Source organism: Periplaneta americana, chromosome 1 (genome assembly GCF_040183065.1).
Source record: "Periplaneta americana isolate PAMFEO1 chromosome 1, P.americana_PAMFEO1_priV1, whole genome shotgun sequence".
Taxonomy (NCBI): domain Eukaryota; kingdom Metazoa; phylum Arthropoda; class Insecta; order Blattodea; family Blattidae; genus Periplaneta; species Periplaneta americana.
The window spans coordinates 31,948,157-31,976,118 of record NC_091117.1 but is presented as its reverse complement, the minus strand read 5'-3'; the positions used below and the strand labels follow the sequence as shown (position 1 = coordinate 31,976,118).

The 27,962-nt window shown below is 33.9% G+C and overlaps 1 protein-coding gene across 1 annotated transcript in view; it reads right to left on the bottom strand.

Moving 5' to 3' along the window:
* Positions 1 to 26,966, bottom strand: part of LOC138694408 (homeobox protein zampogna-like) — a 64,421-nt gene extending 37,455 nt beyond the window's left edge. Inside the window, exons 1-2 of the mRNA XM_069818105.1 lie at positions 26,831 to 26,966; positions 9,659 to 10,053 (exon numbers count right to left, since the gene is read on the bottom strand). Of these exons, the coding sequence (XP_069674206.1) occupies positions 9,659 to 9,821 (163 nt within the window). The 5' untranslated portion in view covers positions 9,822 to 10,053; positions 26,831 to 26,966. The remainder of the gene's footprint in view (positions 1 to 9,658; positions 10,054 to 26,830) is intronic.
* Positions 26,967 to 27,962: the final 996 nt, after the last annotated feature.

Genomic DNA, 27,962 nt, shown 5'->3' with positions numbered 1-27,962 from the left:
TGACAACTCCAAAGATAAAATTGATAGTAATCTGATGCTTGTAATAATTAGTAAAGGCATGTGGACAACAAAAACATTTAATTTGATAAAACTTTAAAATTTCCGATATATTTTAACTTCTATTCATTTATTAGGTCTAAATAAAAAAGCTCATTTTTATTTTTCTATCAACACAAAGACGAAGGAATTAGGCTTACTAAAGAATGTTGTTGACTTATGTTTTATGATCTCTCGGAAATCGAAAGTACGATTTGGAGCAATTTGTAATGCTGTAATTTTGTAGCAATTATAAACAGCACATATTATACACCCTGACATTTTAACGCAGCACTAATTAATAAAACTATTAACTAGCCCAGCAACGATATACATTGCAGTTGATTACAGCTTGTTTCGCGAGTATCTCCACACCGACCGCCTAGGTAGCAGCACCAACGTCGTTCGCGCGCAGAACTGCTAGCTGTCCAGTATTATTATAGTAAGGTATTTGCTAGTACTGCTGTTCTTCTGTTATAAACAAAAACCTATCGTGTTCAAAACTAATAAAATAAACATAAACGAATCGCCTCTCGCAGGAAAAAAATAATACAATCGCCTTTCCACAAAAAAAAAGTTCAAAACTAATAAAATTAATACAATTACTTTTATTAAAAATTATTATTTTTTATCAAAGTGGATAAAATGTAGTTCGATATATTTATCGTAACTTCATATTACAATACTCGACTGATTATTAATCTCGTATTGTAATATGAAACGTTACGATACTCATAATATTATCGTAAATAACTATTAGATATAACTTACCGGTAATGTGAGTAACAAAATTACACAACACATACAAAATAATTATCTGACCACATTTTGACAATGGATGAAGATAGATTACAAAAGCAGATTCTAATCTCTGAAACTCACTAGGCTTCGGAGAATGACGCAAACCACGTCGAAACTAGTCAGCCAGGAATTTATCACCGGAATTTAAATAATATTAACACAGTAGAAAGGTTATTCTATGAAGTCCAGGTGTACCTCAAGAAAAGCTAAAATAAGAATATATAAAAATATTATTAAACCAATAGTAGTATATGGAAGTGAAACCTGGACTCTATCTGAAAGGGCAATAAAGATCTTAAATGCCTGGGAAAGGAAAGTATTACGGAAAATCTTTGGGCCTACTTATGAGCAAGGGTTTTGACGAATCAGAACAAATGCTGAGTTATATGAACTATATAAAGATATCAACATTGTTGTTGATATAAAACTCAGAAGGTTAGAGTGGCTGGGACACGTAGCCAGGATGGAGAACGATCGCACACCCAAAGCTCTACTAGATGCATTGCCAGTAGGAAGAAGGAAAGTCGGACGACCTAAATTGAGATGGCTGGATGATGTTCAGGCTGACCTAACAAAAGTTGGAATTAGAAGATGGAGAACACGAGCATTAGACAGGAGTGATTGGTCGGATGTTCTGAGGGAGGCTAAGGCTAAACTACAAGGGCCGTAATGCCAATGATGATGATGATGATGAAAAAGGTTATTACTTGTTCAATAACGTTAATCACTGATTATACAAGTGTTGAAAGAGTATATCCAAGAATGAATAATAAACTAATAATAAAGAGAATTGTGCTTCGTCATAGTGCATGGTGGAAGGATCCTGAATACGGAGCTGTCCATTTGGCATAATGTACGAAGTAAAGGAAGAAAAGAAGAAAGGAATAATTGATAAGATAGCTAGTAATGGCTTAACATTACGAATTAACTGTCTAGAAGTTAAGTATTTTTGTGGATTGCTACTTGTCACTTTTTCCTCTACAAATTGAATGTTAGCAAGTAGGGACACATTCCGTGCCGGTCGGAAAATGTATAGGCCTACTTTAAAACATTTGTCTTAATTATAATATTGTTATGCTGGGTAAATACGAGTAAAATAAGGCGGAACTGCGGATATGAATACGATACTGAGGAATGGCGAGTGCGGGAGAAGAGCGCATGCCTTGTAGCTACATAAAGTGCCACTCCCTCTGCACTGCTCCTTGGCTACTTATTATTTCTCAACGATGTCTTCATGCAGAGTACAATGGCGACTATCGGTGCAGAATGTTGGAGATATGTATTATGAATATTTGTATGTAATAACTATGGACCGGTTTTACAGGTTTTTACGTATTTTTTTCGTTAGGACTTCTAAACTCATAATTTCTTACGTATTTTTCCGAATCATGCCCATAAAAGCCATAGGCTATATGTAAATCGTCGTTGTTCCCGCAATAACTCTTATGTGCAAAATATAAAATTGTCCAGTAGGAAGAAAAACATATTATTCATTCTATGCAGCCGTGCATAGGAGACTGTGAATTCTTACATTTTCGAAACAAAGAAATATAATTACATATAGGAGATTTTATTATTTGCTGTACCACTATTTAAGGGGAGAGGATGGTATGTTTTGGTGAAAAATGAGTAAATTAAAAAAATATCTTTAAAGTACTCTGTGATATGAGTCATTCCATGTCAAATCGAACACCTACGAAACATGACAACTTAATATAATTATGTGTGGAATGCATAGCATAACATTTTGTGGGTATTTGTACCCTTATCGGATGTTGAGTCGCCATTTTTAAACTTCCTGCGTTATGGATTTTTAAATCACACGCCCACTTTTATTGTTGTTGTTTCCGGTAAATTAAATTTTCAATTTTTTTTCCTTTAAAATACCCTTTGATATGTGTGGAATGCATTGCATAACATTTTGTGGGTACTTGTGCCCTTATCGGATGTTGAGACGCCATTTTTAAACTTCCTGCGCTATGGAATTTTAGATCACACGCCCGCTTTCATCGGTTTCCAGTAACTTCATTTCTTTTTGCTACATTGCCAGACAAAAATGGATATAATTTCTGAACTATTAAAGATACATGCATGAAATTTAGAACACACATTCTTTAGACTATTAGGAAACCTTTCCCTGTAACAGAATTTTGTTAATTGATTTCATTTTAAAAATACGTCCGTTTGTTTGCAAGGAAGGAAATCAGAAAATTGTTATTAAATTTTAATTGTTTATTTTACAAACGTAGGGACTAATGTCAAAATTCTGTTACAGACAGTTTGTAGAACATGCTTTTGCAAGTACATTGCAAAAAACTGTTTGAATCTATCTTTAAAAACGGTTTAGATATATCGGTTTTAGTACAATCCTGCATTGGGTATATTTTTTTTCAAATTTGGGCCCCCAAATAATTTTTTTTTCCAAATATGTTTATTTGGTTGAGTTGCCACAGCTATGAGCTCTCTACATACAAAAAATTAATATTTTAGACCAAATAGGAAAAAAGATATAAAAATACCATCCTCTCCCCTTAAGTTATTTAATAGAGCAAAAATTTCAAAATCGATAAATATGTCACATAGGAGTTATTGCAGGAACAACGACGAAATTCTGTTGAACCTAAAAAAAACCTAAATTAGAGCTTAAGAACTAAAAAAAAAAATAAAATAAAAATAAAAATAAAAAAAAAATAAAAAAAAAACAAATCATAATTAATATGTATTTTTCTGTAGCATATTTACTGTGCTTTTTGTAAATATATTTAAAAATTCAAATACATCTTACAATTTTTATTCTCTTCTACATTGGAGAAAGCGACCGAATCTGCGTTCTTTGCCCCTTCAGTCTTTTGTTGTTTTGTATAAAATGGTTAACAGGGAATTTCGTCTTTCTTTGTATAGCGGGCCGTCCTTCAGAGGCTTCACCCTCTCAAGGGCAATGACTGGGTCTGTATATATTTTGGAGTTGTCACTGATCGCAGATACGACATGCCAGTATTATCCTTCTGCCGATCAATTATGATATCAACACGTCTAGTAGAGCCGTCAGAAGAGGCGCAACCAACCTCCTCATAAACCTCATAGGAAGCATTCTGACAGATTGAAGCTGCGATAAGAGAACGAACCGTATTATGTCTGTTGATCCGGAGCAAATTTCCATGATCGCAGAAACTCAAGACGTGAGAAATGACCTAACAATTAACACATTCAGAATTGGCATTGCAATATGTAACGTTTTTCTCTAATTTTCTATTGTGAAACTTTGCCTTTTCTTACACAGAATCATATTATAAGCGAAAAAAAAATTATTTCCAATGATACCGTAGAAATGGATGTATATTTAAATCTAGTAATATTTGCCATGCTGATTCCTTTAGGGAGAACTACATCCTCCCGATTCATCTTAAATTTCTCATATATTAATAGCTAATAATAATAATAATAATAATAATAATAATAATAATAATAATAATAATAATCTTTAACATAAGATTTAAGATTTGGAACACTTCGTAGGATTTTCTTATGAAATCTGTCTGGAAAGTAGGCTATTAATGACTGAAGAATAAAATGTTAGTCAAATATGAATATCATATTAATCACACATTTTTAAAATAATCGCAATCGTTTGCGAATGAAATAATTTTTGTGTAGACCATTATCTTAACAAAGTTTAATCGATTTAAAATGTGTTCCAACTTTCAATAAAATTCGTGCTTATGGATAGAATTGTCATTTTAAGCATGTCAAGATAAATCATCACACCGGTATTACTTACACATTGAAAATAACAAATATGTACGTCGTAAATTGTAAGATATTTAGGTGTTAAAATTATATTTAAAAATTAAACTATTACGGTTTTCAGAAGAATGTAATTACTGTTTCTAGTCGTCAAATTTTTTTTGCTATTTGAAAATGCTGTCTTCTCTTTATTTACAAACTCATATATATGATATATTTGGTATAAAATTTATGGTAACATTATTGGAAGAACGTACATGAATTATAACATTTTGAGTTACATTTTTTTTAAATGTGTAGAAGTATTCATGCAAATAAATATTTCATTTTAAGCCTGTTATCTTATTCCTACTGTCTACTCAAGTGCTCAACAAAACCAGACATCTTCCAGGAATTTCTTCATTCTTACAACCTCAGATCACATATAGATTGCTCATTCCTATGTTAAAATCGGTTGCACTTTGAAGAGAACAACCGCCAGGATCGCCACCCGTCCGCCGTAAACGAACACGAGATAGCAGTACAGTCGCTAATGCAATTCAAATGGGAGTTGTGGCGTGACTCCTTATGTAACAACTAGATGGCAGCATAGTAAACCTGACAAAAGTTGTTACCGTCAAAGCCTATAAGGCCGAGCAATCTGGGTATATATGATCTAGGCTACAACCAAGCTATTAGACCTGAAGAATATTTTAACCAAACCCACCCAATGAGATTCAAAACTTTCTCTTTCACTGCTACACGACAATTAAAAAATATATAGCCTCTGTAATAAATATGAATACGTAATGTTAGGCTCTAAACTTTAAAAATAGGTCTCAATGGGCAAAATAGGCATTTTAGGCACCATAAAACAGCTTTAAAGCGATCGTATCTTATATAAAAAGTGAAGATATTTAACTAATTTTAATTTAACCCTACAGAAAAAATAGGCATTGAACCTAAAATCCAAGATCTAAATGATTAATAAGAGATGGAGGTAACGAATATTGTAACTACAAGAAAATGAATATCTAATAGACTTACGTGATCTGAAAGAGTTGAGGTACGTTTTCCTCGGTGCGACTATCGCGATGACCGTTCAACGATTATTGTTGAACGATGATACGTTGAACGATAATCGTTGGTTACCATTTTGCTCGGAGCGTCTACGATTTGTTGATTTTTCACTAGCCGCATGTTTTCATTCGCAATCGCATCGTTCCAGAGGAAGATTGTGTTTAAAAGAATGAGTTTAATGAGTAGACGTAAAAGATTACTTAAATGCCTTTTGATTGAAGAGCTGGAAGGCGACGAAATACTTCTCCATGCGTATGGGATGAAAAGAGTAAAAAAAACACCGTCTGCTTCAGCTCAAAAATGAAGAGAGACTGTATAAAAAATTTAAATAACTTAATTAATAACTCGATTTTCCAACTTTATTGACAAACTCAGCCCATATATTGTTTTGACCCTTTGGTACTTGTAGGACGCATGTGAAAGCTGCCACAGTGAGGGATGATTCGCCACTTCCTCGAGAAGAATTTCATCATCCGCGTCAAAAAACGAAGGAGCCATGATGCACGTCTTTCTCACAACAAACGTTAGGGACTGATGATTATATTAAACCTTTTCCTGAACGACTATTTAAGACGTACAGTACGATCGTCGTTAATATAATCGTCAGTCGCTAACGTTTATTGTCTCCTTCATTTTCTGACGCGGATGATGAAATTCTTCTGGAGGAAGTGGCGAATCATTCCTCACTGTGGCAGCTGTCACATGCGCCCTACAAGGACCAAAGGGTCAAGGAAATATATATGCTGAGTTTGTCAATAAAGTTGGAAAATTATGTTATTAATTAAGTTATTTAAATTTTTGATCCAGTCTCTCTTCATTATTGAGTTCAAGCAGACGTTTTTTTGGCTCTTTTCATCCCTACGTATGGAGAAGTATTTCGTCGTCTTCCATCTCCTCAAGCAAAGGCATTTAAGTAATCTTTTACGTCTACTCATTAAACTCATTCTGTTAAACACAATCTTCCTCTAGAACAGACGTGGCGAAAATGTGACTCACTACATATTGTGGATCGCAATGATAACTATGCATTTCTCTTGCTTCCTACCTGCTCCAACCCCCACTCTCTCACTCCCTGGAGTCAAACTCCGTTCCATTTATGTTTGTGTCTCTGACCTGCGAGTGGCGTATCGTCGCAATATCTCTTTCGAAACCATGTACCTCTACAAAAACGAAAGTTTCAAAGTAGGATGGGAGGACGCATTTTTTTTGCTGCCAAAATGATGAGAATATTAAATGTATGATTTGTTCACAAATATTACGAGGAAAACGGTTGTGTAACATAAAATGGCATTATACTACAAGTTACTCATGAAACATTAAAAGGTTAATGGCCGGTTTCACCAACCTTCGTTATCATTATAACGTCTCGTTAAATAATTTAATGACACGTTAGTCAGTTTTTGTGTTTCACCAAGTATCATTATTGCTAACGCATCTTTAAATTCATCGTTAATTTATTAGGACCTATTCGTCGCGTTAAAACAGTAACGATGCGTTAAGAAGTCAACAACATGGCGGACGTAATTATTCTATGATGAAGTTCTTTATTTAGAACTTCAACATAACGACGAACTTATATGTTGTAATAACACTCGGAATAATCATTTTGAAGATTTAAGTGATAAAGAATTCCACGAAAGCTACACATTAAGGAAATAAGTAGTAAGAATGATTCTAGAAGAAACTGAATACCGGTATACTGTATAGGTTAGAATACGACAGATAGAAATCGCCCACTTAACGCCTCTTCAACAGATTCTTCTCGTTTTAAAATAACGTTGCGGGAAGTTTTGAAATAGTAATTGATGATATGAACGGGGTATCAAAAGCTGTATTGTCTAGATATGTGAATAAATTATCAGACGTACATCAACATTACAATAGTCATTATTTCTATAGGCCTAATAAGCTTATAGCTAAATTTTATGTTGTCATAGACAACATAGATTGTGTACATGTTCCAATCGTATATCCTGGCAGTAATATAGCCAAAAGATTCTGCAATAGAAGATCCTATTTTAACTTCAATATTCAAACAATTTCATAGGCCTATGTAAAGCTCCGGAAAGAAAAATTGTGGCTAAACTAGCGCTGAGGTAGTTTCCTTCGTACTCTGCTTATACACCTTGCACATACGAATCTGTGACAGGTTACGTTTGATTAGTTTAGGTTTTTGTTATGCCTTGCACATACGATCAACTGCATTACCACAAAAAAAATCCCTTATAAGTTCAACGATTTTCACTTCTACCTCAGAACTACCTCAGCGCTAGTTTATTGAAATTGTAATAGGTTAGAATACGACAGATAGGAATCACCCACTTAACGCCTCTCCAACAGATTCTTCTCGGTTTAAGATAATGTTACGGTCTACACGGATAGCACAACATTCCAAAGGAGGATGCCTTTTAAATGAAAAGGGTGCAAAGAGATTTTCTTTAAGGAGACAATGGATACCCCTTAAAATCCAATTTAATGACACCTCTCCTGAATCCTGCCACACAAGCATGGCAAAATTGTTACAGGGTACTAATAAATCTGCATTAAATACAGTGGAAAAGTAGTATGCAATTTATGGAAGAGGCGATTTCCCGTCCTAAATTTAGGCCTAATATAACTGCTTAGAATGCTTTGTATAGAATTAATGTTGCATCAATTTTTAAGCTGTCGACCTTGTAGCTAAATTTTCTCAGATTTCCTTTAGAAGCTACAATTTAACTGCTCTACATTCCTATTATTTACATTTGGAAGCAGCTGTCTTTTTTTTTTAATTGCGGTGTGACAACATACTGTATTTAGGAAGATGTTCTTAAAATTACTGCCTCTTATCCGTTTGCCTATGATTGTTTCCTCATGCCAAACAAAGTCAGCCATGATCATATGTAACTAATGAAATTCGCGATTTCGAAGCCATGGTCGTATGAAAAACAAAACATGCAAGATACAAGTACAAAATCCCCTCGTTAGTAAACGCCTGTTAATTTTAAAGATACGAGGCTTGGTGAAACAGTCAACTTTTAAAGATTCCGTTAAAATTAAACGATCCATTTGCTGACAAGTCGTTTGTGCTGATTTAAAGAAGCTTGGTGAAACCGGCCATAAGTGTTGTTGTTATATTATTATTATTATTATTATTATTATTATTATTATTATTATTATTATTATTATTATTATTATTATTATTACCTCTGTACGTCGATCCTTTTTCAGCAGATGTACGAATAATACGGTTAGATCTTCAATTTAGACTTACAGATTTACAACATGATGTTAAATGAAAGCTAGATGTAAGGATTTGAAAAATGTTGAACTTTTCAAATCTTTGCAAAAAAAATAAATATCTGAAGCTTCGTTCATTCGCTTGCTTTGCTGAAGCCGTGTTCGCTATAACTTACGTTTGTGAAAAATTATTTTCAACAATGAAAATAGTAAAAACCAAATTTAGAGCACGACTGACAGACAAATACCTTCGTGATCAACTACGACTGGCAGTAAGTGACATAATTCCTGATTTTGAAACTCTGTCGCAGAGACATTCTGAAGACAGTTAATTTTAGGTTGTGATAATGTTTCCTATGTTTTCTTATTCATTTCTTTCTTCGTTACACGTACTAAACATTAGTTTGTAGCCTTGTACTGTATAAAATCATATATGAGTGCTTGACTAAGGAAAATGAAAATCCGTTAATAAGTCAGACAGTTGCTTCACTTCCCCTTCGGTGTGTCCGCCTCCCTCCATAGGTGCTATGCACGTTGCATGTTACACAGTGGCTCGGCGCACGATCACATTTTCGCCACGGCTGCTCTACAACGATGCGATTGCGAATGAAAACACGTGACTAGTGAAAAACAACAAATCGTAGATGCTCCGAGCAAAATAGTAACCAACGATTATCGTTCAACGTTTCATCGTTCAACAATAATCGTTGAACGATCATCGCAATGGCCGCACCGAGGAAAACGTACCTTTAGAATACGATACGAATCTGTGTTTCCTTTCAATATAGGCTACACTCACCGTTAATCTTGCCGGCCGGTTTTCGCGTCATGTCTAGGGCCTGATCTTGCGCCTGAGCCCTCTGAAGAACTTCCTGTCCTCGCGTCATCAAAATGTCCGCTATAGAAAATGGCGTCACAGACGTCAATGTGCTGCTGCATGGGATCCTTACCAACTGTTCCATTTCTCAACGTTTTCACAAATGTAACCACACCACGATTAGTCCTTCACTTGAGCGCGTTTCTTGCTATCAGCTTCCGTTAAACATCTTCAGCACTCTTTTCCTTCTTCCGGTGTGCGACAGAACGGCCAATAGCTGCTACAACCATCATTGTCCGACAGTGGAATCCATCGACGTGAATCATCTCGTGTCAAGGGGTCGTACTGTTTTTCTTCTAGTCTGAGTTAAATATAATCTGTAACAAAAACAAACGTTTTGATAATTAGCTACAGATAGTCATTATTTAAAATCTTCGCTGGGAATCTTGGAAAATTTACTGTCTTCCTCCGACGAGTTTAGCGCTGGGACCTGAGGTATTCTTGCCATCGGTGCGGGAGGATTGCAGGTAGATTCTTTTGTTGCTACAGCCAAGCCGAGCCGAGCGGAGTGGGAAGTATTAATCGTCCAAAAATATGCAGTCTTCAGTGTGTAGTAGTGTGTGACTGGTGTGCACGTGTTAGGTATTCTATATACGAGTGAAATGGTGAATAAAGAAGGTAGAAAAATTCACAGAGAAGCGCGTAATATAATCGCGAGTGTAATTAAGATGTACGACCAGGAAAAGAGGTTGAATACTGTGAATATTCCCCTGGCCCGTTCAACAAAACGAGTTACCGCTTATACAGGCGTATCTGTGGCAACTATTAGAAATATATCATAATTACATTTCGGAATCTGCGGCAGTATTAAAATATTTCATATACATGTTGTCTACCTAGGCCTATATGGTTTTGTTATTAATCTATACTAATAATAAATCTGTAGCCGAAATTTTTTTCGTAATTTTCGATTTTACAAAAATAATTGGTCCTAACATATATAATTAATCACCCTGAAACCGAAAATCGCTTTTTGAAATTTTTGTTTGTATGTCTGTCTGTCTGTCTGTCTGGATGTATGTTTGTTACCTTTTCACGCCATAATGGCTGAACGGATTTCGATGAAAATTGGAATATAAATTAAGTTCGTTGTAACTTAGATTTTAGGCTATATGGCATTCAAAATACATATTTAAAGGGGGGGTTATAAGGGGGCCTGAATTAAATAAATCGAAATATCTCGCTTATTATTGATTTTTTTTTGAAAAATGTTACATAACAAAAGTTTCTTTGAAAATGATTTCCGATAAGTTTTATTCCTTGAAAATGTTTGATAGGACTGATATTTAATGAGATAAATGAGTTTTGAAATTAAAATAACTGCCATCTAAGGCCGTGTAATGAAATAAAAAACAAATGACTTCGTCTATAAGGGACCTTGGACAGCAACAATCGAAAGCTATGAAAGATAGCCTACAGATAATGTTTCTGTGTTTGTATGAAGTAATATCGGAAGCTAAATTAACCGATTTGTATAATTAATTATTATTTCACTATTGGAAAGTGTAGTTTCTCTAGATGGACATAATGCTATAATGTTATTACAGTAACTTCTGAGTGAATCGAGGACAGGTAAGATTAAAATAGCTTCTTATGCACAGAAAACTTGATAGGCTATTTTGTACATTCGTTTCCTGTATTTCCTAAAATAATTTTTATGACCAAATGAGTGGTCAAAATGATGGCATTTTAATTATGCAAATACAATTTCAATTAAGTAACATAATAAACGATTTATCCTTATATCAAACACGAATGTTCCCTGGATCAAATGTCCTGTCTTAATTATGTAATTACTTTATATTTATTTCTAACGGGTGCAGCGGAGCGCACGGGTACGGCTAGTATATTAAATATATTGTTGCAATTTTTGCTCAAACATTGCACTGATGTTAGCTATGTTAATAGCCTATTATATGAATTACTCATATTAGATATTTCACCGTGACAAGTCAGTTTTAAGGAAACATGCTGTGGAAAAGTTTTTGGTTTTATTCTGTTGGAATTTTAGAATATCTGTGATTGGTGTCGTGAAAAACAGATTCCTATAATGTAATGCGAAAATCATTTGTTGGTAATATCTTAAAATACAAAATCAGGTAGTTACACTTATCAAGTGAATTCAGTAGTACAGTATATTTAAATTGATTGCTTTACAAATTTAATTCAATTCTACTAATCACTAAATTTTATAGTATGATTCTTCTTTTCATTCATATTATTGTAGTTGTAATATGATTTTTCTTTTTATTTATTTTATTGTATTTGTATTTCTGGTGGTGTGATGGCTTTAACTTCAACAGAATAAATAAATAAATAAATAAATAAATAAATAAATAAACAAATAAATAAATGAACAAATAAATAAATAAAATTTTCAACAATAGGGCCTACTTTCCTTCTCTGAACACGTAAGTACGAATGGTTGTATCTCTATTTCGCCAAAAATACGTTAGAAAACTAATAGGCATACTGCTCTCGTAAATTGGGCGAATGTTTTCAGTATGATTGTACTTCCTTCCAGACTGCCGCTGTCACTGTCCCCTCCCACTCCAGTACCGCGCTAGACTAGCCGGAACCGCATTCCTCTCAGCACTAAACTCCTCAGAGGATGACAGTACGTATATGGGCACTTGTGATCTTCAAGGAAACCTCAATTTTTTTAAAAAGAAAACTTATGGTTATAAATTACCACTTTATTGTCGCCATTCAGCACATAAATCACAATTTCTTGCATAAGAATGCAATTTTACATTAGGCTGATCCTCATTCTTTGCTGGTCATATCAGAGAAGTTACTTAGAGTGTTAACCCTCCAGCAGTCGCTTACACAAATTCAACGTAACGGTCGCATGAACCAAATGACATAGGCTTCGGGTATTCTAAGTTATTTTCTTACATATAATTGAGGACTTCACCCGAATAACGGCGTATGCCGTTTTCCGACGATCAAGGGATTAGATAGTTGAATGCGTATAGTACACTGTAGTAAATTTTCGTAAGTCTAGCTTCAATACGTAACACAGGACACAATGTTACGTGTTTACGTTGAACGAATGAACGCCCCTACTACAGCGGCAGTCACGTGCTGTTGCAAGCCGTACTGTAGTAGGCTAATATTTGATGTTTAGGCCTACTTCAGGTTGTCAGTTGCAGCAGTGAATCATGACAGAAAATATGGGATAAAAGAAGCTTGTGAGCAAAACTAAATGGAAAACCGAAGAAAGGAAAATTAATAGAAACAGTGGCAAATCATAAACAACTTGTACAGGCAAGGAAATGGAAGCGAAGTCATTTACACCGGTAAGAAGATTATGTATGAAAATGTGTACACATGAAAGGACGATCAACTCTCTATTTTTTAACGCTTTTGGGACATGGATTCAAAATTAGAACAATATCATTTTATTACTTCTTGCCTTGAAAGAGTGAATCTAAAAACTAAGAAGCTTCAGTACTTCAAGAATAGGGATAATGCTTGAAAAGATAGTGTTTTCTGTAATGGAGATAAAAAAAAATTGATGTTGTCAAAACTTTCTATTGAGTCTATTGCAAATTTCAGAGAAACGATTAACAGCAGTTCAGAATAAACTGGTTTCTGGTGACATCCTCAATGAAAAAACGGGTACATACTTAAATCGTCCTCATACAATCATGGTGCAAAAGTATAAACTGCAATCCAGGACATCAGGGATATTTTCAGCTTCAACCTGCATCATTTGTATCCTTCAAGATTTGGAAGACGGGAATGGAAGTGTCGTAGCTGAAACTTTTTTGAGTCCAACACAAATGAACCCAGTGTCTTTGAAACCCTCCAGGGCGGAGGACTGAAGAGATCTCTTACAGTTTTTAGATGAAGATAGCCAAAGTTGGCTGAACTCAATGCTGAATAAAGTCGGGACACACAATGGTGAAAATGACACTAGCAACAATAGTGATGATGCATAAAGAAGAAAAAGACATAAAGACGAGAAAACCATAAACTAAAAATGTAATGTTATTTTGTAGGCCTACTTGTGTAATTATTCAATATTTTTATTTAGTATGTTATGGTAAATGTATATTTTATTTTGTTGAATTTATTTTATTTTACTTTTTAAAACAAAATTATTAATGAAGTACAAGATGTTCCTATAAATAATTAATTTCCATGCAAAGTTAGACAGCTAGAACATCAGAATAATTAAAAACAGTACTAAAACATATTGTCGCCGGAAAAAGGGCGTATACAGAGTTCCATATTATATTTATTTACTAATAGCAGAACATACTATTTGCTGTTATGTTTCAATAATTTTATTTTAAATATCCTCGAAACTAATTAACAGTAATGGAAAAACTTTTCCGACGCAATTATGATGAACCTGACAGCTTTCAAATATTGAAATTAGTTTATATCAGAACTACATTTTGCTGTATACGCCCTTATTCGGGTGACGTCTTCAATTATATTTTTTAACCTTTCCTGGTTAATTATATTAATGATTACACATCAACAGAGTTTAATTATAGGCCTATTCATTTTTTTTCAAAATTCTCAAAACAGTTGTTTGACCAATTATAATAAATGCTGTAAAAACATAAATATAGAGACTGAGAACTTCTGATCAGAACATAGTCTTGACCCAAGATCGCACCAACTTAATTACGCGCCAAGAAAACACTTGCTTAGGAATAGTCAATTATAGCGACTAGCTGAGGGTGTAGAGAAATACACGAACGAAAGGCACCCAGATGACGGATACAGTAAGTGTTGCCTCTCGGATGACCCTGCCCATCTCAAAGTCTGGATTTAATATTCCTCGTTATGTTATGTGAAGAATACAATGCGTGCAGTTCTGCGTTGTAGGCTATAACTTTCTCCATTTTCCTGTAACTTCGTCCCTCTTAGTCACAAATATTTTCCTAAGCACCTTATTCTCAAATACCCTTAGCCTTTGTTCTTCTCTCAAAGTGAGAGTCCAAGTTTCACAGCCATACAGAACAACCTGTAATATAACCGTTTTACTTATAAATTCCAACTTTCAGATTTTTCAAGAGCAGGCTGGATGATAAATCCAGTTTCTCAACCGAATAATAACAGCAATTTCCCATATTTATTGAGTGTTTAATTTCCTCTCGAGTGTCATTTATATTTGTTACTGATGCTCCAAGATATTTCAATTTTCCACATTTTCAAATGATAAATTTCCTCTTTTTATATTTATATTTCGTAGAATATTCTGGTCACGAGACATAATCACATTCTTTGTCTTTTCGGGGTTTACTTCCAAACTTATCTCCTTACTTGCTTCAAGTAAAATTCCCGTGTTTTCCCTAATCGTTTGTGGATTTTCTCCCAACATATTCACGTCATCTTCATAAACAAACAGCTGATGTAACCCGTTCAATTCCAAACCCTCCCTCTTTTCCTGGACTTCCCTAATGACATATTCTAGAGGAAAGTTGAAAAATAAAGGTGATAGTGCATCTCCTTGCTTTAGCCTGCAGTGATTTGGAAAAGCATCAGGCAGATATTGGCCTATACGGACTATACTGTAAGTTTCACTGAGACACATTTTAATTAATCGAACTAGTTTCTTGGGAATAACAAATTCAACAAGAATATTATATAAAACTTGTCTGTTAACCTAGTCATATGCCTTTTGAAATATATGAATAACTCATGTACTTTGCCCAAATATACCCACTTTTATACTTTAAAAAACATGATAATGCCAGTTTAAATTTACACTAAAATTAAGTAGGCCTACTCATGATAGAAAGTTAATCTCAGTAGTTACATTTGTTGTTTTGTTGTAGTCCGTATTTATCCTACTCTCCATCTTCCTCCTTCCGAAATAACAAGCCACCACTGACATTTGTCTCTTTTAAGGAAGTTTCACAGTTAGTCCCCTCTTAAAGCTCGACTACGAAATAGAAGTTTCAACAAAAAGAAATTATGAATTAGCTCGCATCTTGTTATGAATCATTTCAGTAAACACTTTTTGCTTTAACAAACAATTTTCACTCAAAAGAAGATGAATCACGAGTACTGTTGCAGATGGCGTGACGTAGACTACACCACTTATAGACTACGTATCATTTATTCAACAAAATACGTTGTGTCAACGACAAAGACTTGCTCCATATTTTAGGGAGACTGCTGTACAAATATTTTCACAATAAGAATAGTAGTAGTAGTAGTAGTAGTAGTAGTAGTAGTAGTAGTAGTAGTAGTAATAATAATATATAATAATAATAATAATCATCATCATCATCATCAGTAGTGGTGGTGGTACTAGTAGTAGTAGCAGCAGCAGTCTATAATCTATATAGGCTAATAGGAACAGACTTCGTTTTTAAGATAAAATCCCTCATTAATTTGTGTGTATTAATACATAGGCTATGTTCAATAATTGAATGCTTAGTGCAACTTTGTTAATGAAATTCACAGGAAAACTCTACGAGCTGTAAAATTTACTAAAATGATGAAAACGACTCAATTTTTCGAAAAAAAAAAATGCATTCTGCAAACATTTTCAAGCTGGGCGTATGTAGAAATTCGAAGGTCGTTAAAAATTGCATGGTTATAGCGAATGGTATTTAAATGTGAACAAATGAAAGTAGTTCTCTAGTTAAGGGGAGAGGGTGGTATTTTTTGGTGAAAAATGATTAAATTAAAAAAAAATCTTTAAAATACCCTTTGATATGTGTGGAATGCATTGCATAACATTTTGTGGGTATTTGTGCCCTTATCGAATGTTGAGTCGCCATTTTTAAGCTTCCTGCGTTATGGATTTTTAAATCACTCGCCCACTTTTATTGTTGTTTCCGATAAATTATATTTTCAAAAAAAAAATTCTTTAAAATACCCTTTGATATGTGTGGAATGCATTGCATAATATTTTGTGGGTATTTGTGCCCTTATCGAATGTTGAGTCGCCATTTTTAAACTTCCTGCGTTATGGATTTTTAAATCACTCGCCCACTTTTATTGTTGTTTCCGATAAATTATATTTTCAAAAAAAAAATTCTTTAAAATACCCTTTGATATGTGTGGAATGCATTGCATAACATTTTGTGGGTATTTGTGCCCTTATCGAATGTTGAGTCGCCATTTTTAAACTTCCTGCGTTATGGATTTTTAAATCACTCGCCCACTTTTATTGTTGTTTCCGATAAATTATATTTTCAAAAAAAAAATTCTTTAAAATACCCTTTGATATGTGTGGAATGCATTGCATAACATTTTGTGGATATTTGTGCCCTTATCGAATGTTGAGTCGCCATTTTTAAACTTCCTGCGTTATGGATTTTTAAATCACACGCCCACTTTTATTGTTGTTTCCGATAAATTATATTTTCAAAAAAAAAATTCTTTAAAATACCCTTTGATATGTGTGGAATGCATTGCATAACATTTTGTGGGTATTTGTGCCCTTATCGAATGTTGAGTCGCCATTTTTAAACTTCCTGCGTTATGGATTTTTAAATCACTCGCCCACTTTTATTGTTGTTTCCGATAAATTATATTTTCAAAAAAAAAAAATTATTTAAAATACCCTTTCATATGTGTGGAATGCATTGCCTAACATTTTGTGGGTATTTGTGCCCTTATCGAATGTTGAGTCGCCATTTTTAAACTTCCTGCGTTATGGATTTTTAAATCACACGCCCACTTCTATTGTTGTTTCCGATAAATTATATTTTCAAAAAAAAAAATTCTTTAAAATACCCTTTGATATGTGTGGAATGCATTGCATAATATTTTGTGGGTATTTGTGCCCTTATCGAATGTTGAGACGTCATTTTTAAACTTCCTGCGCTATGGATTTTTAAATCACACGCCCACTTTTATCGGTTTCCAGTAACTTCAATTTTTTTGCTACATTACCAGACAAAAATGGATATAATTTCTGAATTATTAAAGATACATGCATGAAATTTAGGACACACATTCTTTAGACTATTAGGAAACTTTTCTCTGTAACAAAATTTTGTTAATTGATTTCATTTTAAAAATACGTCCGTTTGTTTGCAAGAAAGGAAATCAGAAAATTGTTATTAAATTTTAATTGTTTATTTTACAAACGTAGGGACTAATATCACAATTCTGTTACAGACAGTTTGTACAACATGATTTTGCAAATACAATGCAAAAAACTGTTTGAATCTATCTTTAAAAACGGTTTAGATATATCGGTTTTAGTACAGTCCTGCATTGGGTATATTTTCTTCAAATTTGGGCTACCAAATAATTATTTTTTTTATTTTTTATTTGGTTGAGCTCTCTAAATACAAAAAAATTAATATTTTATCCAAATAGGAAAAAAGTTTTAAAAATACCATCCTCTCCCCATAAGAGTTCCTCGAAAATCATTTAATATGAGTTGAGACAGAGGATTCTAGCCTACAGATAATAAGTTTTCCTTATCCCTCAGTATTAAACTAGCTGTAATAATAATTTTATGTAGGCCTATTATATATAATAAATTATATTATGAAATAATGTAATAGGCCTATAGGCTACAATAAAATTATTTACCAAATATATTTAATAGGTATTTGCATGCAATATAAGTGCTATAGTTTTATTGTACTTCCCATAGGAAATTTGTTTTGTCCAATTTCAGTGCTATCAAATCATTACTTATTTTAAACTATTATTGATGGAATCAGAGACCATACAAAATTTCAACTGTCATTATAAAGGAACTCTAGAGTCTAGATGTTACAAGTAATGAGGGATTTATTTTTTCATCGACCCAATTTATTTTTGAATATTACTTACTACCTTACAAATGAATTTTAAAGAACCTGCAGCTTCATTGCCGCCCTCACATAAGCCTGTGCAAGACCAATCCGGTCTCTATCATCATATCCACCTCAAATTAATTTTAATATTATTCTCCCATTTACGACTCGGCGTCCCCAAACGTCTTTTTCCCTCCGGCATCCCAACTAACACTCTATTTCTGGATTCGTCTCAAACGTCTATATTTAATGTTCCTAATTATGTCAGGTGAAGAATACAATGCGTGCAGTTCTGCTTTGTGTAACTTCCTCCATTCTCCTGTAACTTCATCCCTCTTAGCCCCAAATATTTTCCTAAGGACCTTATTCTGAAACACCCTTAATCTCTGTTCCTCTCTCAAAGTGAGAGTCCAAGTTTCACAACCATAAAGAACAACCGGTAATATAACTGTTTTATAAATTCTGTCAGATTTTTTGACAGCAGACTAGATGACAAAAGCTTCTCAACCGAATAATAACAGGCATTTTCCATTGATGTGTATACCTAGATTTATCAATTATATATCAATGGAAGTCATGGTTGTATCCAACCAATCAGAAGTAGTATGCTCCTTGTCTCAACTCTTACTACATTCAATTATTATCGAGGGACTCTATCTCTAGTATAAACATGGCATAAGAATTTAGACAAATTGTAACACCTATAGGCCTAATGTGTGATGTCTAAATCGAAAGGTATTAAAGTCGTGATTGTGGGGAAAATATAATTTTGTTAAAATCTGGATGTTGAATTATTAAAAAATTCAAAATAAATAAACTCGATAACAGTCGCTAGTACATTACAGTACAATAGGTCACTTTTCTTTTTTCGTTTCTTTCGCAGGATATACATCTGATATTGTTTCCTTCTTTCGTTTGTTTCTTAGGATATACTGTACGTTTGAAAGAAAATTGCAAATTAAGTCCGTTATGTGAAAATGTTTAATGATGGAAGAAACAATTTTGTGATTCGTTCTACGTTGGAAAGCGATCCTTTCATAATGAGTGTCCTTGGCCATCGAAAGAAACGTAGTAAGACTTATAAGTACGTAGAAATATTAGTGTTTCAAGATATGAAAGGAGACGCGTCTCTATATAAATGGCGGTATTGCCATGAACAATGCATCAAGCCAGGAAATTTTAAAATGTAAACAATGTAAGAATTATGATGCATATCCAATATACGCGTATGATACATGTAGTCATTGTCAAGCATTTCATTTTAAAAGGAGTGATCATAAATGAGTATTATTAATTCATACTGCCACAGCTATTTAGTGTCTCTACCTCAGCTGCGTGTAGATACCAGATAGAGAATCATTTAGGACTGTATTATACAGTTCATACATTTTATCTTTCCACGCTCGCAAGTGGACAGCTGCACTGTGCGCTACCGCTTCCGTTCTAGCCTACATCCGCTAGCGTGGAAAGAAAAAATGAAAGCACTATAGAAACGTAATATCATGCATGGCTCATGGTGAGTGAAAGTATCAACGGATGTAAAAATCAAAATGTTTCTACATTGCATCAGGGACAGTTTCACAATCCTTACGGATATTGTAGGCCTAATAAAAATTCCGTTTATATTGATATATTAAAACTAATTAGAATTAGGTGCACCGGTGTGGAGAAACGGTATGTCTGACCGTGATAAAAGCGGGTCCTGGTTCCAATCCTGGTTGAGGTTTTTCCGGGGTTTTCTCTCAACCCACTAAGATGATGATGATGATGATGATGATATGTAGAAAACATTTGCTTTGTCGTATAAGCTTACTTAAAAAATGTGTGTGGCAGTCCAATTCATAACTCAAAGTTTCAATCTTAGACAAAAAAAAAGACCGTCTGTCATACGCAAAGACCCCTTCGAAAAATTTCGGTTGATACCATGACAGCTTAGGTTTACACTTGAACGAATTTCTTACGGAAGACTCCGCTCTGTTTTTCCTTTGTTTTATGTGTTTATTTGTTTGTTGCTTTTTATGTCTGTTTATAGATAAAGCGTTATAACAAAGATATTATATTCAAGGGATAAAATATGTATAAATCATAAACATCCTCTCCGTAGTCGTGTGAACCAGGCGCTGCCCGAAGTGGACTTACAAGCAGATATTCTCATGGGGGGCAGATAAAAAAGTTATTTTTTTCTTCCACTATGTTAATAATGTCAAAACAAGTGCGTATACAAATTTTGGCCACTCGAGCGCAATTATAAGGGCCGTCCAGAAAGTAAGTTTCTCTGGGGCCGTTTACAGAAATAAAACACAATTTTCATAGAAAGATTTTTTGAAACAGTATATACCAATTATTGAGCTAATTCTCAACATATTTCCTACAGGAATTGAGACATTTGTCATAACGTAGGATCAACAGAGAGACGCAGACGGCAGACTTCTACGACACAGGGATATAAAAGTTGATCCCACGATATGATAGATGTCTCATTTCCGTTGGGTAATATGTTGAAAAATAGCTCAACAATTGCTGTATCTGTTCCAATAAATCTTTCCATGAAATTGTGTTTTCTTTCTGTAAACAGCCCCAGGAAAACTTATTTTTACGGCTGTCGTAATTGCGCTCGAGTGGCCAAAATTTGTATTAGCGCTTGTTTTGACATTGTTAACATGATGAAAAAAAAAACAACTTTTTTATCTACCCCCATGAGAAAGTTTGGTTGTTAGACAACTTCACGCTATAGGAGATCGGTTACATTTTGTGTCTAAGGTTGTACCTAACAGGTAAAGGTGGCAAGAGACAAGCGACCGAGACATGCAACAGAGACAGAAGATAGAGCTATCTTTCATTTGTCTTTTCACACAAATTAGTATGGTGACCGAGACAAATGACAAGCCAAACCAACACAGAAACTCTCAATACGTATTCTGGAATAGTTTTTTGAGAAAATACATGCAAATATTCTGTGAAATGTGACTATAAAAGTGCTTCTAAAATACTCGAAGGAGAAGAAAACTATAATGATGATGACGATGACGACGACGACGATGATGATGAAGATGATGATGATAACTATGATTTGTTGTGCAATATGCTGTGAAAGAAACAAAGAAAGTCTTTGAGTTCAATATTCAATACAGGATGTGAAAGAGGATTTCTTTGTCGATGAAGAATCATTTATCAATAGAAGAAAATAGGCTAAGTTTCCTGAGAAGAAAACATCTCTCACACGCCTGAAGATTTCTCGAAACAGCGTCACTCCTCAAACTAAAGGAAAACATCTCAGAGAAGTTCTCAGAAAACAATCATTCTAGTCATGGTGCCAGCTCCCACATAAAGGCAAAGGTGTTTGAAGAATGTCCCCAACTCCTGAATCTCCTCTAAAAAGTGTCTTTCGTCCTCGGAATACATCAATGCCATCAAGATGTCTTGCAACGCCACAGCATTGAGATTTGTCCCTGGCAGAACCTTCAGTACTACCCGTTGTCGCCATCCCGGCTGCAGCGAGACTGAAACACTTGGCCACGTACTGGGGTTCTGTAAGAAGGGAGACACCATCGTGCCCGTACAGCAATTGCCAACCTGTTAAGAAACAGAGGATGGGAAGTAGACTACATGAAGAGATTCATTGTGTGTCTGAAGATGATTCTCATAGAAAAGTCGATATAATTGCCATCAATAGAAGAACTCAGAGAGCGATGGTCTTAGACCCTACGATTTGCTTTGAACGAGATACGAATCAAGCACTACAGATAAATGATGACAAGCGAGCTAAATATGTACCTTGTCTTCCATACCTCAGTGAAAAATATGGCATTTCGCTTTACAACTGGGATGTTACAGGCTTACTATTTGGAGCGAGGGGTTGTTTACCAAAATTTACATGTAATATCCTTAAATCCTTTAAAATTCCCTTTTATGAGATTCAGAAGATTGTAATGGAAATTCTGAAGGCCTCTCTTCAAATTCTACACTATCATCTAGTTAACAGGTAAATTTTTGTTTTACTGTACAAATCGAGTCATTATTTTGCTCCTATCATTTCCCTTTATCTTTTATGTTTGTTAATTCCGGATCCCAGTGGTCAACCTCACTTGAGGACGGATTATTTGAAATAAATCTTAGTAGTTCTACCAATTGTTGGTCTTCTTTACCAGTGAATTTCGTTTCTGACATTTTTTTTAAATACCTCAAGGAATAACTTCCTGAAGTTAAGGACATTGCTTAAGTTCACCCTGCATGTGATAAGTATTCTGCAAAAATAAATCAGCTTTATTTTCATTCATTACTATTTCTAATATATTTCAAGCTATCAGACGAAGATTTTTAATTAGGCTATTATTTTGTAATTGTAACGTTATGATATATTTTTCTTTGAATAATTTTTTTATTTTAATTTCAGTTGCGTGTGACATCGGCCAGCGTAAAGGTAAGAACAAGAAAAACAAATTTAATAATATCTTTTCAGCTTAAGATGAAATTTGCATGTCTCCCTATATCTAGAAAGAAGAATACTTCGTCTGCTTTTTATAGTAGAACTGCATACAATTTCCAATATAAGCTAAGATATATTACAGTTTTTTTAAAGAAAACTTTATAAATAGGTATTTCATGAAAAAAAAATTAGTAATACATTATAAGTCGTGACTCTTATTAAAAATTAAATTAAATTTTGTTAGTCGAAACGATTATGAAGAAAAACTATAAATATTGCTTATTCAGATTTGAGACTTAGACGTCATGTTACAAAAAAAATACGAGCAATCAGTGAATTTTTTAATATAAAATAAACATTTTAGAAATATTTTATCAGCATTTAGTAAAAATTTTTAGTCAAAATGAAACACTAACATTAACAGAAATGTTTGTTATTAATCGTAAGAATTATAAATCGTAAACGTTAGGTAAGACTTAATAATAACATATTTAATTTTGAGATACCGGTGTAAAGTGAATCCGATTTTGAAGAATATATTCATTTTATTGATAAAAATATCTCGAATGTAATTAGTAAATTTTTAGCTAATTTTGGATTATAAGTCATAAGCAGGCTTCGAGACTTTGGACCCGATACAATAAGTTTACTGTGCATGCACTATAGGTTGTTGACTCGCTGCAGGTAGATAGAGATGTGTTGAGGTAACAACGTTGCTATTTAGAGTAGAGTACGGTAGTATGGGGAAACATACATATGTACATTCTGAAAGTAAATATACATTATACAATGATAATGTCAAAAGAATATGAAAAGCATTTATTCTCCTGTCTTTTGTAAGCATTTGTGTTTAATTATACACAGTGTTAATGGTGGAAATAAGCATTTAGCAATTTTAATTTTTTCATTTATCCTATTGGTCGTCTTTAGGAAGTGCAGTTACAGTACCGAATTGCAATGTACCTACTACAAGACACATTCTAAGTGTCTCAAACGTAAATCTTTTTCGGTTATCTGACAAAGTTTGTACTGTAGAAAGCTGCGCTCTACGTCGCATAACGTCATAGGAGCAAAACGAAAAAAATCTATCATTGCAGTCTCTAAGAGACAGTCCTTTATTCTCGGGTGACTCTATGTCCACTAATTTGCTGTTTATGTTACACAGTGTTCCATATCCGTTATTTTTACATAAAATTGATTTCCACTTCTGTTTTACACGTTCAGTAACCTGTGTACTTTATGTGTCATTAATTCTCTGCATCATTTTCTAAATTAATTTGAGGGCTTCCGGCATCTCTTGCTTTGACTTTTCTAACCGTGTAATAGTTTCAGACACAGTTTGAAAATAGGTTGGTATGAAAACCAAATTATTCGTCAGAACCTTCAAATCCAGAGCGTTTTCTTTTGCATATTTGTTGGAAATAGTTGTACAGTACCCCCACCCACTGTACGCTTTACCACTATACTCAGTACGCCGTTATGCGGATTTCCCACTGAACTGCTCTATTGGGTCCGAAGTCTCGAAGCCTGGTCATAAAACATAAACAGTATATACAAAAATTCAATTCACTTGAGTTAAATTTGGATTATATTTGATAATGGCTTTGACAAATATAAAATTTGAAATAATTTTAGGGATATATGGGCAGTTCAATGGTACTGTACAGTAAAAAAAAAATCGTTGAATAATTACATAACCTGTCGGAATCCGCAGTGTGAATTAAAGTGTGGGCAGTGTTCATATTGAAGGAGGGGGAAGCCGGGGAATTTCTCCCCTTCAGGACATCCCCCCCCCAACTTCTGCATTCCTGTGTTCATTACCACCGGGGAAAGAAACTACATATACTACCCTTATATGAATATAATCTCTCGTATTATGTTTTAATGTTACTAGTAGTCTATCACACCGGCCTGAATAGCGATATTTTTCCTGAAATTTCATTTATTTTCTGTGCGATCGTCAGAACATTTTCTCCTCTGGAATGAATTTGCTGTATTAGCTTATTCTGAATGTCGTTTGTAAATCAGCCATTCCAGTTGTCATGGATGTTACATTTTTACTATTTCCAAACTCTCTATACTGAAAATGAAATGACTTTTGCCAACTTTTATTATTAGAATCAATTTAAAAGATCAGTATCGTTTCACAGAAAAAAAAGTTGTTTGAATAAAATTTATTATTATTACAGAAAATAGAAGAAAGGTTCCGTCGCGGATGTTGCAAGATTTGTGAACTCAGTTTACACCTTATTAACAAAAAGTGTAAAACACAGGTCTCTGCCTCAAGCAAAAAGAGATTCATTCTCATAGTATCCATTTGAAAACTATGCAAATTGCATGGGAAAGTTCACAAAAACATAATCAAATATTTTATAGCCGTTTCTTCCATGTCACAGATGTTGCATACGAATTAATGTCTATTTTTCCAGTTTCGAAACAACTGTGACATTTCTAAGTCAAAATATTCACTTGAACTGTAAGATTGCTAATCGTTGTTAACCTAATATAGGCCTACTTAAAAAACCGAATGGCAGAAAGAATAACTTATAGTACAGAGTAAAAAGTTCCTTGGTCCCGAAGCCCTGGAATTAACAGTACAGGCTCTCAAAATATTTCTTCAATAACAACTCCTTGAAAAACACACATTAACAGCTGATCTCTCTATGAGTAAGTGCTGCAAACTTTATGGAAACAAAAAGTACCCATTAACTAGCCAAGATCACTTAGATTCTATGGACATATAAATTTTTATAAAATATTTTCCTTTTGAAAATAAAGCATTAGAATATTTAAATTTAGAGCCTTATCTATGTCTTACACTAATAATAAACAAATATTTCTGAGAAAAATTTTATCATTGGAATTTCCAGTTTGTCTTGAATGACTGAAATATTAGCCTACATCTGATTTTCGACATATAAAAACGTTATAATTTAACGTAAAAATAATAGGCCTAATTTATATTAAAACAATAGCACCAAAAATTCAAAATACCATGTCAGGTGCCACAGTAATTAAAATGAACATGAACGAAAACAACAATAATACTAGTAATAACAATAATAACAATAACAATAATAATAATAATAATAATAATAATAATACATAACTCTATAACAATAAACTTTAAAACCGAATAAATGTTATAACTAATATAGACTCTAAACAATTTGAAGAAAAAAGTAGAAGATTAGTATGTCAACTAGAAATCCTCCCCCCTTTTACATCTTTATCAATTCTAACATTGAGAATGGGTTATGAATTGCAAAATTTCTATAAACATGGAGAAAATGGTCAAATTTGACTTGATACTATGTCTTAAATATTGTGAACTATCACAGATAAATCCATTGAACGTGAGGTTGAATTTGGTTTATAAGTAAATGAAAATTAATAAAAGCATCAAAATTTTAGTTTGGATTCTAATTCCTAACAGTAACGTATTTTAATGTATTTTAATACATAAAAATCTGAAGAATTTTTGTATAAAATTTGGATTATAAACCGCAACATCCCCCCTTTTACATCTTTATCACTTCTAACACTGAGTATGGATTATGAATTGTAACATTTCTATAAACATGAAGAAAATGGTCAAATTTGACTCGATATTATGTCTTAAATATTGTGAACTATCACAGATAAATCCATTTAACGTGAGGCTAATTTTGTTTATAGGTAGCAGTAACTGAAAATTAGTAAAAACATAAAAAAATTTGGTTTGGATTCTAATTTCTAACAGTAACGTAAAATATATGAAAATGTGAGGAATTCAATATAAAATTTTTGAATTTTAAATCGTAATATAGGCTTTAGTAAAACTGTAAAAATGTAGCCTAATTGTATTGAAACTACAAGTTTCTTGCTCCGGTTTGGGCTAAGTTCGAACCACAAATTTATAGCTAAACAATCCCCTTTAATTATAACACTCACGTGGTAAACTCTGCCGCACTGAAATTGTCTTGTTAGTCATGTCGATATTCGTACATCAGCCATCCGACCACTAGCTGTAAGTACTTTTGTTAGCCGACTCTTATTTTCGTGATATGCGTTCGTTGCGCGTTTCGTACACAAAACCACTGGCTTGTCGTCAATAACAACACCGAAGTTTGCACTGGTTCACACCTGGAAGCCGTTGTCACCGCGCGAGGAAACTAAGCCTGTGTAGCGATGAAACTAAATGATGTTTGAGCGGAGTTCGCGACCCAAGAATTAGTTGCTGGGAGGAGCCGCTCCGCGCAGTCCCTCTCTGTCTCTCCTACTTGTTAACCCGCACTGGCTCATCCCGATACGCTACTTCGCTGCCCGCCCTTCGAGCAACACAGCGCTAACGCACACAAGAGCGTGGAGGGTCTCCCTCAGCTCTAGATGTGTGAAACCAATATTTCAGAGACAAAATTTGGGCCACCTGCATTTTCCATGCTCAGTGCTTACTGGGTTTGTGCACTATTATACAGGGTAATTTATATAAAAGTAACACATTTCTTTCTTGATTTATTTAAACAAGAATGATGCCAACCTCAATTTGTTATCGGAGTTGGTAAACTCAGTCCCTACTGGGAAATATGTGGTAAAATGAATTCATGCCAAACATTATGTATAGGTAAACTGAGTCCCTGTCAAAAATGTGTGTAGGTAACTTCAGTCTCAGTTAAATTTCATCACGACAAAATCTTACTTCCCACTTTTCCAGACTTGGAACTGGCAACCAACTAATACTTCATTTCATATTGTCTGACAGTTTCTTCAAACTGTTTTCTCGGTCCTATTATAATGCAGTTAACCACACTTGTATCGTAATATAGACTACTATTGGGACATTCTGTATGGGTATCGGGGCCTACTATAGCACATTTAGATCATATCTTAATGGGAAATAGGACACATGTCCACTGGAGATTTTATGTATCTGAAAACTAGAAGTAGCCGTATGACAGTCTATTTCCATAACATTTTTGTTAATATAATACTACTGACAGAAAATTTTGATTCATCTGTAGATGGCTACAAATACTGACAAAATGTACAATTTAAGTTATTTACAATTTGGAAAATTATGCATATA